We start from the raw sequence: 14,196 nt of genomic DNA, 5'->3' as shown, positions 1-14,196 counted from the left end.
GTTACAATGGTAGGAGATCTACATATCCGTATCGCCAAGCTTGCCTTCCACGCCAAGGAAAGTCCCTTCCGAACACGGGACGAAGTCTTCAATCTTGTATCTTCATAGTCCAGGAGTCCGGCCGGAGGTATAGTCCGGCTATCCGGACACCCCCTAATCCAGGACTCCCTCAGGGAGGATTGAGAAAGCGGTGAGCGAGCTAGTGCGAGCGAGTGGGAGGGCAAAATAGGAAAGTGAAAAAAATATACAACGTGACGAAATTTGCACTGGGGTTGCCCAACGATAATTATTTCGGAACAGAGGGAGTAGCAATCAATGGATGAGGGAAAAGCGGCGCGGCAGCGCACACACACGGCTTGGTTGGGTATACGTGGCAGCAGGGCAGGAGCAGGTTTACCACGTGCTGGGTATTGCATACGGCGAAAACGCGTGCAACAACGTGGACGTGTATGCCCGTGCGGAACGCGGCCGACATCAAGGGATGTTAATTGGTGAGGTAAAAGCATCCCAAGTACCCTAATTTATATGGAATGTGATGATTTAGTTTCAAACTTGTAAAATACAACTTCATTATACCCCAACTTGCACTAGATGTGATGATTTAGTCCCTGGCCTATAACAGCTCGACAAGTGGCAGCCAGGTGACTTGACCGGTCTTAGTCCGCACTTTTGCAGGAAACACCCTGCCGTCGTCTCTAATTAACCCATAGATGGCAAAACTGGCTGTACTCACCACAACCCAGCCCTTGAGTGCTTATTGAGCTGACCAAATTCACACCAATTTGCATGTACACCCGGCCGCTGACTCGGGCGGTGCTTATGCTGCCACATTGCTGCTCGATCCAAGCTTCCTATCGATGGGCAGGGCGATGCATTCATCCACTCCCATGTCTTCAAATGACACAGCAAGTTGGGCCAATTGCTGAGTTTAAGGTCTTCCTCCACGCACTACGTCGCACCAATGCTGACAATTATACTCCTGGCCGGCCTGTGCACGACGCAGATGTAATTGAGCAGCTCTAGCCCAACGGCCACACCGTCCTGGTGCCGCTTGTCCCGGACCAGGCGCATGGAGCCGGCCAAGAGGCTCAGGCTCGCCACCGTCTCCGGCCGGCAGCCTTTCTCTTCCATGACAGGCCGGGGACTAAGACAGTTAGATAGTGCGTGGAGGATGGAGAGACGGCGGAGGGGAAGGGCGCCGAGTCCCACGTCGGCAGCCGGGCGGGGCGGCGCCGGAGGATGGAGATACGACGGCATAGACTGGTGGCCGAGCGTGGTGCGGAGGAGGTGTCCAGGAAGAGGCGGAAGCTGGAGGAGGAATCCTCCTCGACGGACGAGGAAGGAGATTGAGCCGGCCAAGTACGGCGTGATGTCGGTGTGCGGCCGCCGGAGGGATATGGAGGACGCGGTGTCCGTCCGCCCCGAGTTCCTCCCCGGCCACCACTTCTTCGGGGTCTTCGACGGCCATGGGCCATAGCTGCTCGCATGTGAGTGCCTATATATCCCGGCTTCAAATAATCTATCCTTTTGATCTAGTAGCATATGTCTACACTGAAAGGAGAGCGCGCATGTGCAGCTCGCACTTTGTTTTGACTCGTGAGTATTTATCGATTGGATTGCATGTGCGTGTAGGTTGCAACGTCGTGCGGGGAGCGGATGCACGAGATCGTGGTCGAGGAGGTCGGCAGCGCCCGCTCGTCGGGGTCGGACGATGCGGAGCGGTGGATGGGTGTCATGGAGCGGAGCTTCGCGCGAATGGACGCCGAGGCCATGAGCTCAAAGGTCAAGGGCCAGTGAAGCGCCCACCTGCCGGTGCGAGCTGCAGCTGCCCAAGTGCGACCACGTCGGCTCCACGGCCGTTGTTGCCGTGGTCGGCCCTCCGCCTCGCCACCTCGTCGTCGCCAACTGCGGTGACAGCCGTGCGGACATCGGCCGCGGGAGCGCCGCCATCCCACTCTCATCCAACCACAAGGTATGCGCTCAGAACCAACCAAGTTCTTATAAGCTCTGCTGATAAAGATTTAATTGCGGGTTGTTCTAACCATAGTTTGATTCATTTTGATCAGCCGGATCGGCCCGACGAGCTGTAGCGGATCCAAGAGGCCGGAGGGTGCGCCATCTTCTGGGACGGCGCCCGCGTCTTCGACGTGCTAGCCATGTCTCGGGCCATCGGAGACAGCTACCTGAAGCCATTTGTGATACCCCGCAGGGCAGAAATTTTAGTCCTGTAACTTTGAAAACAGCATGTCCCCGGCCTATACTCCTTTTTGAGGTAGAAGCACCTGGCTGGGTTAATTAGAGAAGACGGCAGGGTGTTTCCTGCAAAAGTGCGGACGAAGACGGGTCAAGCCATCTGACTGCCACTTGTCGAGCTGTGATAGGCTGCGGACTAAATCATCACATCTAGAGCAAGTTGGGGTATGATGGAGTTGCATTTTGCAAATTTGGAACTAAATCATCACATTTCGTGCAAGTTGGGGTACTTGGGGTGCTTTTACCTCTTAATTGATAGGGGTGTCGCATTGCATGCAACAAATATTGGGATCTTTTTCTGATGGAGATCTAGCGTGGCGGCAAATATTATGAGGAAGCTCAAAACGAGATTGATCAAGTAGATGTTTTTACACCTTAACTAATCTAAACCAGCACTAACTCTAGGATGAATGCAACTAAAAACTCAACAAAGCAAATACTAGATGCAAATTGCTAAAGACTAAAAAGATATGTGCAGCGGATGAACTAATCAATTTTTGGCTTTTTGATGGGTTATTATGGGACTGAAAAACAATCTAATCCAATGAAATTGTAAATCTCTCACCGATGATTCTGAAAACTAATAACACTTGATGTGAACTGGGGTCCCGATCTTTTGATGAAAGGCGATAACTATAATTTTTGTAGGGACTTGACCCTCACGATCTGGCTACCAATCGTACATGAAGAACCGTACATGACTAATATCCATGGCGATCGTTGAACCAACTTCACGGTGTTATCGACCGAGTCAACGGCGTGATCGGCCTATCCATGAAGGATATGCAAATTGAAGAACAGGCAAGAAATAAATAGCCAAGCAATTTAAAATTGTGGAGATGCTAGTTGGAATAAAATCTTACGAGACGAAATAATTGGGTTTCGATAAGATGTTTTGATGGTGGCATTAGTCGTTACGAGGGAATGACAAATAAAAGTAGCAATCTTGTCTAAACAGACGCAGGACTCGTACATAAGTAGGATACGCAACGTCTCAGAAAGACCCGACGTTTGATTTGGTTGTTGACAAGATGTGGCCCAACGTGATTTAGGGGCACACTAATTGGTCCTTGTGTCGCTGGCTCCGCCGTATCATGGGCTCGTCTATACGCTTGTGTGATTGACGCAAACAGGTTTGCCTCCTTCCTATTGCATGGCTGTAGGTCCTTGACTGATAGTACGTATCCCGACATGCATGGTACGATACCAATGAAGGGACGCGTGCAGTGGTGGAGCTATGCCAGATTTCCAGGGAGCGAAACACAAAATGTGAACAACTGAGAGGGCAAACAATATTTTTTTTTCTTTCAACTAAGCCCTCCATTAAAAAAATCTTCAATGAATTGTGCATGGCTGCCCGCCCCCGCCCAACACTACATTAAGCTCGTCGACGTGTGCAGTTGCATGGCTTATGTAATCTTCAACATAATCTCTCGTCTATCATATCAATTCTGCAAAATGTGTCATGTAATATTTATAGACGTATATATGATGTCTATGTCCACATCAAGGGAGGTAAGATGATCCAACTCCAAAGAACTGTGAAAGGAAAGTGCATAATTGGAACTAAACGATATGGGCACATTCATTTGAATACATGCACATTCACATAATATATTCTTCCATGACTATTGCTAAAGTAGTTACCGCATATCTACGCTATAAATCATCAACAACAAGATGGAAACTTATGTGGCCAAGAAGCTTTGTAGCTGATGAATACTGTTGCGCGTATGACATAGGGCTTCACGTGCACCCGAACACACGCCCCTCCATCATTGTGCATTTCATAGCAACCTAATTGGATGAAATCGTGGACATTTGGCATCTATCTCGAGTTCACCATAGATGCAATCAAAACTCTTGGACAAAGAAATAAATAAGACATACATATGCAACAGCAACTGAGATTCAGACAGGGTATTCAACTGTACAAGGACGATGATGACACCTTGCAGCTACGCGGATGTATTGGCCAGAAAATACATATAATTCCAAATTAAGGCGCCATCCCTACATGCATTGAGCCATTAACAAACAAATCAATTTCCACATGGGACGTGGGATTTTGCGTGCACCGAGAGCTTGAACTTCCTTCTCGCTGTGATACCGAAAGTCTCTGTCATGTCCATATCTTCGGGCCTCATGCCACAGGGCAGCTCCCAATCAAAGTGGAAAAGGAGACTAGCTAGCGACAACTCCATGTTGGCCATCGCGAGCGACATGCCGGGGCACATCCTCCGGCCAGCTCCGAATGGGAGGAACTCGAAGTCGGCTCCCTTGAAGTCGATGGTGCTGTTTTCGAATCTCTCTGGCCTGAATGCCTCCGCGTCACCCCAGTACATGTGGTCCCTCCCCATCGCCCACACGTTCACAACCACCTTGGTGCCCTTGGGCACGTCGTAGCCCATCACCCGACATGCCTCGCGACACTCCCGTGGGAGCAGGAGCGGCCCCGGCGGGTGCAGCCTTAGAGCCTCCTTGATCACTAGGTGGAGATAGCCCAGCCTCACCTTGACGATGTCTTCCTCGATGAGCTTATCTTTTCCCTTGAAGGCATCTCTCACCTCCGACTGCACCTTATGTAGCACCCGTGGGTTTCTCATAAGCTCCGACATGGCCCACTCTAAGGTCGTCGACGATGTCTCGCTCCCAGCAGAAAAAATGTCCTGCAGTTGCTTATCATTTGATGTTACACACAAATGGGCGTTGTCAAACTTAATTAAAAAATTACCTCCTCCGTTCCTAAAGAATAAAAGTTATAGGTTGGTCTTAGGTCAAAGTTGCTTGAGATTGACCATCTATATTGAAAATTGTGCTAAGATCTACAACACTAAATAAATATCTTATGGAAATATATTTCATAAAACATCTCAATAGACTAATTTGGTGTTGTAGATGTTAATATATTTTTCAAACTTAAACTAGTTTCAAATGAAACTCCGTCTATGTTATCTCAACATAACCGGTCCCAAGACCGGGCAAAGGAGGAGGGTTGTGATAGGCTTGGCGAAAAAAACCCAGTCACTCTTATGGAGATGAAATCCAAAAGATTTTCATTGGGGAGTAACCCCCTCATCGGAAGAGATAGTCACGAGATCCTATGGGTTTCACCTCTAGCCTACCTCAACTTGTTTGGGACTAAAGGCTTTGTTGTTGTTGTTGTTGTTGTTGTTGTAAACTAATTTGAAATGGGACAAATCAAGGACTTTAATTAACACACTGATCATCAACTGATGTAGTACAGAACCGTGCTAATAAAGGATGGTTGAGGAATGATCATAATATCTTTACCACAATGACGGCTGTGATGATCTCGGTGGTGAGTTCAAACTGCAGGCCGCCGTCCTTCTGCAGCTTGAGGAGGACGCCGAGCAGGTCCTCATCTCTCTCTGGCTCCGGCGCGCCGGCTCGTTCTTTTATGATGCTCTGCACGATGCGGTAGATGTTCCTCTGGCACTTGACCATGTCCCGCGCGGCGACGCTGAGCCGGCGCACGAGCCGCGACGAGGGGTACAGGTCGGCGAGGTTGATGCCGCCGGTGAGCCGCACGGCCACGTCGAGCTCGTGAAGGAACTCGTCGCGGTGGTCGCACCTCTCGCCTATGGCCGCGCGCACCACGGAGTCGGTGGTCATGCGGCACATCTTCTCGCCGAGGTTGACGGCACGGCCTCCGCGGCACCCGTCGGAGACGGCGCGCAGGAGGCGCGCGACCTCGTCCTCCCGGGCGGGGCGGAAGGAGAGCACGCGGCGCTGGCTGAAGAGCTCCTGCACGCAGACCCTGCGGAGCTCGCGCCAGCGGTCGTCGTAGGGGGAGAAGAGGACGCCCTTGCCGCCGCAGGTGATGATGTCGAGCGTGGCGCTGAGGTGGCGGCTGGCGAAGGCGGCGTCGTGGGTCCTCATCACCTCCCTGGCGGCCTCGGCGGAGGAGACGACGAGCGTGGGCACGGCGCCGAGGCGGAGGAGCATGAGCGGGCCGTGGGCGCGGGCGAGGCCCGGGTGGGCGATGCGTAGCGGCCGGTGACCAGCTTGAGGATGAGGAGGACGAAGAAGAGGGAGACCAGCGCCGTGAAGTCTATCATTGTGGTCGAGAGAGCTGCAGCTGAGGAAGAAGGCAAGGAGGCCCCATCTAGCACATAAATATAGCAAAAAATTACAGTACACTGTTACTGGTAGAGTGAAGAGATCTTAGCTGAAAAAGTTGCTTTTTTTTTTACCCCGAAAGGTTGCTGTACGCGAATTGGTGGACAGAGCACGTGGTGGATCGTGTACATACAGATGGGCATGGATAGAGTGGAGCTGAAAACAAATGGTGCAGAGCGCGTCGCGCGGCTGCGCACGCTCGCTCGCTCACTCACTGAATTTCTTTTCTTTTTTTTGCGGGGTCACTCACTGAATTTCTTGACAAGGAAAATACTGCAAACAGCCATGGTGGGGCTGTAGTTCGCCTAAGAGCGTCTCTAACAGCAGCTCTATTTTAGGGCATAGCTGTTTTATACTCCGTTCCATAATGTAAACGTCTCCAACAATTTGCAAACTTTTGCAAAATAAATAAATAAATTGGGCAGCCCATAGAAACGGCAACATCGGGTAGCTGCTACTGGTAGAGTGAGCTGATGAAGACAAGGCCCCAGCTTGCACGCAGATTGTAGAAAAATATTGCCACCAGTAGAGTAAAGAGATCTCGAAAAAGGGTTGTGGAAGCTATCTTTCTACTTGTATCTGCTTAAAGCATCTGCAACAGGTTATATGTTCACATCAGCAATCAACAACACATCGTACAGGCTCTTTAATAAGATATATATTAATAGTGAAATAAAAGACGCCTCCTCCCGAAGAAAAGCTTAGAGTTCTTTCGCCTCCCGCCGGCACCGCCGTCGGTCTGCCTGTCTCTGGTGGCCTTAACACCATGGTGACACGGTGGATCTCGGTCTTTGCTGGCGGGAGGATTCTGTTTTTAGATGTCTCTTCAAGTTTTGTTATGGTTTGTGTCCTGCTAAGGAAGACAAGACGACAGCGGTTCCCTGAAGATGGAATAAGGTCTTCCTCGCCTAGTCCCCGTTCCGGTGGTGTTTACCATCTTCGGTGGGTGTGTGGAGGTGTGTCTCCGGCAGATCTATCTTTGGTGGATTTTCTCTGATCTGGTCGTAGTTCGTCTGTGTTTGTGTTTCTTCAGCTTGGATCCTTTCGATTTACGTTACTATTCATCGGCGGCGGTTGATGTTCTGTTGCGTTGGTCCTACGGGGCCTTAGGACGACAACTTCCCGACTATCTACTACAACAAGTTTTGTCCAGCTCCGACGATGGAGGGACGATGACGGCGGCGCGCCTTCGGCTCGCTTCAGTGCTTGTAGTCGTCGTTAGGTGGTCTACGTACCTGGATGTAATTTTTATTATTTCTGGTGTTCGTTGTATTGCAATGATTGAAGATGAATAGATTGAAAGTTTTTTCGCAAGAAAAAGTAAGATGTATGTTAAGCGTATGTTAAACAACTAAACGGGTCCACTAAATATTGAAGAAACATGGTTGCCTTGGAGCTTGTGTCTGAAGCGTTGCTTCATGTTCATACGATTTCATTCTCTCTCTTCTTTTATTATGTATCATGTCATCAAAACAGTCTAGATGATAATTTTACCAACGATGATTCATACGATTGTTAAAGATGCCCTTATCAACCCGCCGAGCCATCATTGAGATATGTGCCTATCGACGTATTCACATTATTAAGCAACACAACATTCGTATATACGGGTGAAGTAAGAGGAAGGGTAGCAAAGAGAGCGCCGTGAAGTCCCATTTTGCTCTCAGTGGTCGAGTCTCGACTCTCGAATGAGCTGTAGCAAAGCCCCAGCTTGCACAAAACTACTTCCTCCGTCTAGATGTGTAAGTTATTTTATAAAAATCAAATAATCTCAAAACACTTAGGTGCAGTACATTAATTCTCATCTCATTTCTTGTTTCGTGACATATTGACCAATAAAAGATGTGGGCCATGCATGCATTAAATGACTTGAGACTACCAAACACGACATGCAATGGTTAGTTCATTGCATGCAATGTTATTAATTAGTAAAAAAACATTAAGTTATCTCGTTTTCCCTTCCACCTTGGTCATGGTGCATAACCTAAGATGACTTACACATCTAGACGAAGGGAGTATAGCAATCAAAAATATACCACTCGTAGTTGTAGAGTGAAAAGATGTACACTAAGGATGTTGCTGCACACGAATTGGCCGATAGAGCACATGGTACATTAAATTAGTTGCTAGTACAAGGACATATAAATGTACTCCCAACGTCAGAAAACGTCTTATATTTTGAGAGCAAGAGAGTACTGTATATGCCATGTTTATATTTTGAGAGGAAGAGAGTATATACCATGTTTATATGAGACGGCAATAATGCCTGGTGGGGTAGGGTCGCCGTCGGCAAGCCATGGGATTGAAGCACTCCACTCGTGGTCCTTCTCCGGTGCGACGCACCATTCCTCCGTACAGCTACGCAATCCATGTCACGTTACCGTCCCCGTCAACCACTGCGTGCCGTAGAGGTCGTTCTCTCTGGCGGCATGCCGATGCCACAGATAAATATCGGCAGTGGATGCCACAGATAATATCAGCAGTGGTGGAGGGGGTCGTCGCGCGCGCGGCGGACATGCCGGTGCCACAGATAATATCAGCAGCCATGGGGGCGAACATGCTACATGCCGGTGAAGGATTCCCTGGGTCACCATTGACGGTCACCATTGACGGCTGGATTCCCTGGGCCCTGTCTATTCTTGCATCCAGTGCTTCAGTATTTATCCAATTATAGGATCGTAGGTTTAGAGAGGAAACTTCACTTTTGGTAGAGCTCCGAATCTTCATAAACACTCGCTTGCCGTCAAAGGGTTTTTTCTGTTTTTATTGACAACTGGAATGGAGTCAATCTAAAGAAGAAGAAACTGTCACTGCATAGTTCATTTACTCTCTTTTTTCAACACGGAGGCAATTTTTTTGTCTCATCCATCAATTAAGATGAAGAAAGTTACCCAGTTAATTAATGAAAAACTGGACGAGAAACGTCACAAACATGCTTACTCATGCGAATTGGAGCCACAAGACCACCCAACACAGAACCACTGTAACCCCCATACACACAACATCATCACTGAAACCCCAACGGTACACTACAACTTGCAGCTGTATCCATATGATTTTCTAGATATATACGGGCGGCATATGCGAACAATTTATTCAATGATCAATCATCATTCACCTTTTATTGTTAGTGTCGGCTCCCAGGCATATATGTATAAATTACTCAAGACAACAACATTGCCCACAAATTCCAAACGACGGTCTTCCATTTGGTTGCCTAGGATAGTTGGATATTCCTATTTCAATCACAAGACAGGCAGGCAGGCAAGGCTGCAGATGAACACATATGACTCTTATCTATCAACTACTAATAGCACATATATCCATCCCAATGGATCTCATCTGGCCAAGCTAATGTCGGACTCGGACATTATGCTTGCTGAATACCACTGGGCCAGGTCAAGTTTTTAACAGGTTCTAGAATTGCTTCGACTTCGTGCAAAAGTTCTTCATCTATGCCTGAAGTCGACAACTCCACTGCAGCAGCAACATTCTCCTCCACCTTGAATCAGGTAAGCACAAGATGAATAATTCCTTCAGAGTCATCTTTTCAAGCTAGCATGTTTTTAATGATGAAATCTATCAAAGGTACAAATAATGTCATTTTGCTTCCTCCTGTGGTAATACATTATACATTATATTTTTACATTCATCCAATGGCAATAGTTACATTATGTTTGTATTATTATAATTATGGAATACATCATGTTACTATTTGTTTCCTCCTAGTAGAATAAGGACACAATTTTAATGCACCTTTTACTTGCTAATAAGGCCTGGTATTTCAGCAATTGTTCCAACTTGAACAAATACACTATCCGACACCCGTTAATAAAGCAGTAAGTAGTCCAAAAAATATTAGTCTGTGTTTACTGGAAAAACAAAGGTCACAATTAACATGGCTCATCTGCATTAAAAATCGAAGCAGCATTGGAAAACAGGCAGAAGCTAGTACATAAACAACGAAGACTGTTTTGTTCAATGTAGTATTACTCCCATGATTATCCTATGAGAACAATATTATTTTCTCTTCTAAAACTAAAAAATTTATTATATATTTTTTCCCTTGGGCATCCACAGGTGAGTAGATCAAGACAAACTTACTTTACACAATGACTAAGCACTCAGCAGGTGGTTCATCAGGTTTAGGCAAATTCAGGCAAGGAAATGGGATATTTAACATATACATACTTTAATGTATGCTTAAAGAATATGTTGCGTAGAAGATCCAACAGAATGGGGCAAAATGAATACCTGTTCTGGAGAGTTCATTCCAACAAGAACTGTAGAAATCTCATTGTTCATCAAGCTATACTTCATGGCTAGCTTTGTAATATGTTTCCCCTTCTTTCTACAGTGATCTGCTGCGGTCCTGCATGCCAGCTGATAACAGATCGTGTTATACATGGCAATTGATGGATTGATTTGACACGTCGGACAAAGAAGTGAGCCTTCTAGAAGCTAATAGCTGAACTTATATTTTATAATCTTCTGTGCAAAAGTAACCACGAAAACAAGAGGTTGGTTAACAAAATGATAAAATAGGTAATAGCTAGTTGGGCAAATGGGATTGCCAGATTATCATAAACAAAGCATCCTTAGTATGGAACAATGGATTAGAAGTGATTAAAATACATCATCCAGCATGATAATTTAGTGTAGCTAGTAAGTGTATAATTAACTATAAAAACACATAACTCAACTTGAAACAATGGAAGATACATGTTGCTTTACAATTGCATTCTTGAGATATTTCTCCACCAGAAACTGAGGTAAAAATACGTCAAAAGGGACCGTTGACCACTCTACCATTCCCTTTCTCTCGCTCTCTCCCTGCTTCACTCAACTAGGGTGAACCAGGATCGACCAAACAAAAATGGTGACAAGGGGCTATTGACCTTTGGATAAAACCAGCAACCATGCTTACGAGTCTCATGAACTTCTCTTCATACATGGCAAACATAGCTATAACAGCATAGGGAATAAATTTATTTTCTACCACTGGCAGAAAGAATCAAGTCGACCACTATCAATTTACCTATGCAACTTGTAACTGCATGGTCACCACTCATCACTTTTGGATAAGGATTTTCGCATAAAATGTTTGTTTTTAGCAAACAAGCTCTTGTGAGCACGAGCTCAAATGCACCCTTTGCTACAATAAAATCCTAAAAATAATCTAATTTTTTTGCCAACAAACATTGATGTGAGTTTCACATGCGTTTCAAATTTTTGGGATGGAATAATTTGTTTTTTTTTTGCCCAGACCTCCACAAACACCGGCTGCGCCTGGAAGGTCACGGTCCGAACGATCAACAGCAGGCTCACCTAAGGGTTGGGCCCTCTTTGCCATTGCTCACCAGATCAAGATCGGGTACCTCGTCACCTTCAAGCTGGCGACTCCCGACACCTTGAAGGTGACTGTCTTCAACGACGACGACGTTGAGGTGGTGACCAAATGCAAGAGGCACGAGGAGACATTTGCCATGGATCGTTAGGGTGTTATCTCTGCACCAGTTTAAGACTTTTGCGTTGGATGTTTAGTTTAAGAGTTTGCCCGCAACTGTTTGTCAGTTAACTGCCTGTGAGTAAGACTCTTGTTTACGCTATGCCTGTTATTAGTTGCCTATATGATGTGCCTGTGTGTGTGCTGGTAAACTCACCACTTCAACAAGAGGTTAACAGACCATATGTCTTGCCGATAAACAAACAACAACACTTTGCATCTGCCTAGAACAGGCCTGCAACCAAATACCATGCGTGCGTTTCTGCTTAGCCAGGCTGGAGGGGATACAGGCAAGCAAACTATGTGCAGAACATGGTTTTTTGCCTGTTTTCACTCAGCCTGGCCGAGTCAGGCCACAGATGCAAATAACCCAAAAACGATGCAACCTACCAAATGCGTCACTATGCAACCCGTATCGTACCTACACGGTCACCACTCATCAGTGTCAGATGAGGATTCTGGCATAAAAAATGTTTATTTTCAGTTGCTATCTACTTTAAACCTATTGCAAATAAAATTCTTAAAATATGTTCTAGTCAGAAAGTACACCTTTGAAGTTACGTACACCCACATCCATGTGCACACAATGATGATGTAAACAGTTTATTCAATGAAATTTTGAAGTAATAAAATTTTAAGGTGAAATTACTTATTAAAATTCCGTTGTTTTCGAAGAACTGTCAAAACCAAAATACTTGAATTGGTATTTTAGAACTGACAAAAAAAGAAATGAGCACCCAAATTGAGATAACTGAGATTGTAGTCCAGAATGTTTTGGTCCAATTTCATAAAAATCTACTAATCTTTCTTAACTGCCCCTCATTTTCCATCTCAACAACCCCTACAAACAAGCATTGCTTTATTTGTTACATGGGGAATAGTAGTAGCAGGAGTTTTATTCAGCTTTCAAAGTCAACTAGAGAAAGGAAAGTGCAGGGCTTAATCCTGTTAGGTACCACTATGTGTAAAAGTCCAGCAAGGACACAGAGTCGGCTTAGCCTACAGGATCATATAAAGGATCTTGAGTATACTACAGAATACAAGCAATAATCAATAAAGTATGGTTTCCCTGCTACCCCTGCTACCGGCCTACCGCGCACAACAATTCAGGTCAGAGCTTGTGGTAGATGATTGTGCTCTCCTACGCAGATCCTCTCTACTAGGAAAGAAGTACCAGTAGCTAATCAAGTCAGAGTAGGGTGGTAGGGTGGTTGAGAAGCTTCTTGCTGGTGCCCCCAGGGTGACGGCACCACCTTGCTGGTGACCCGCCAGCTCTCAAGCTCCATTATCTGTGTGAGGTTGCATATTCTAGCAACACAAGTGCATCTTTGGCGCCTTTTTGGGGCATTGAAAAAAGTGAAATATCCAGCGCGAACGTTCATATCGGTGTCTACGGGAGCGACGTGCTCGGTGCCGTCAGATTCCTTCAAGCGCTCGGCTCTGAGCCATGTGGTAACACTTGTGATGCGGGGCTAGGATGACATGGCAGCGGCAGCACACCATAATGTGTTATGCGCTAGTCGTTTTCTTCTAAAAATAGGATAGTACCAGTATCTTATATCTGGTTATTCTACCTACAATAGGTGATTTGTGAAGAAATAGCTTGTCCTGCAAAAAGTCAGATGAAAACGAACACAGATTGTATATTACAGCAATACCTTGAGTTGTTCTGGTGCAGGGTGCCACTCAGGTGGCCCGTTATCCGTGAGAAGCCCCATAGCAAGGGGCGAAGCACTGATCACCCCAACACCTTTGCTCTTCAAGTACGGTAGCAAATCCACCAGCGCGGTATCATTGATTCCGTAGTGGCAGTAGGACAGAACCAAATCTACCGAGCCGGGAGGCACCCGGTCAAGCACGTAGGTGAAGATGCTCAACGGCAATCCGGTAATCCCAATGAACCGCGCCTTCCCGCTCTCCTTGATCTTTAGCAGCGCAGGAATCGTCTCATTCACAATCTGCAAACATCCAAAGAGCAATACATAGTGTTACAGGATCAACCATGGGTTAGAGGTGGTAGAGGGAATCCGTCGAACAGGTGGTGGGCGGCAAGGCCGACCTGGTCCAGGTTCGTGAACTCGATGTCGTGGCAGTGAAGGATGTCGACGTAGTCGAGCCCGAGGCGGGCGAGGCTCTCGTCGACGCTGCGCGTGACACGGGCGGCGCTGAAGTTGAAGCCCTCCTTGTAGCGGCCGCACTTGGTGGCGACCACGAAGCTGTCGCGCGGGACGCCCGCGAAGCGGAGGCAGTCCCCGAGCACCGACTCCGAGACCGCGCCGCCGGAGTACCTGCGC

At 46.8% G+C, this 14,196-nt stretch overlaps 1 protein-coding gene and 2 pseudogenes across 1 annotated transcript; 1 reads left to right on the top strand and 2 right to left on the bottom strand.

The window, feature by feature from the left end:
• The first annotated feature begins 1,187 nt into the window (after nt 1-1,187).
• LOC125529238 lies at nt 1,188-2,231 on the top strand (annotated as a pseudogene).
• Nucleotides 2,232-4,123: 1,892 nt separating this feature from the next.
• Nucleotides 4,124-6,382, bottom strand: LOC125529236 (annotated as a pseudogene).
• Nucleotides 6,383-9,463: 3,081 nt separating this feature from the next.
• LOC125529237 (L-galactose dehydrogenase) lies at nt 9,464-14,176 on the bottom strand (the record flags this gene model as incomplete). Its single annotated transcript, XM_048693648.1, is given in 4 exon segments — nt 9,464-9,898; nt 10,651-10,779; nt 13,561-13,860; nt 13,962-14,176. Coding segments are annotated over 4 exon segments (776 nt in total), but the record flags the coding sequence as incomplete, so codon positions are not given.
• Nucleotides 14,177-14,196: the final 20 nt, after the last annotated feature.

The sequence above is a fragment of the Triticum urartu genome, unplaced genomic scaffold (genome assembly GCF_003073215.2).
Source record: "Triticum urartu cultivar G1812 unplaced genomic scaffold, Tu2.1 TuUngrouped_contig_5447, whole genome shotgun sequence".
Classification (NCBI taxonomy): domain Eukaryota; kingdom Viridiplantae; phylum Streptophyta; class Magnoliopsida; order Poales; family Poaceae; genus Triticum; species Triticum urartu.
This window is presented reverse-complemented; position numbering and strand designations above follow the sequence as displayed.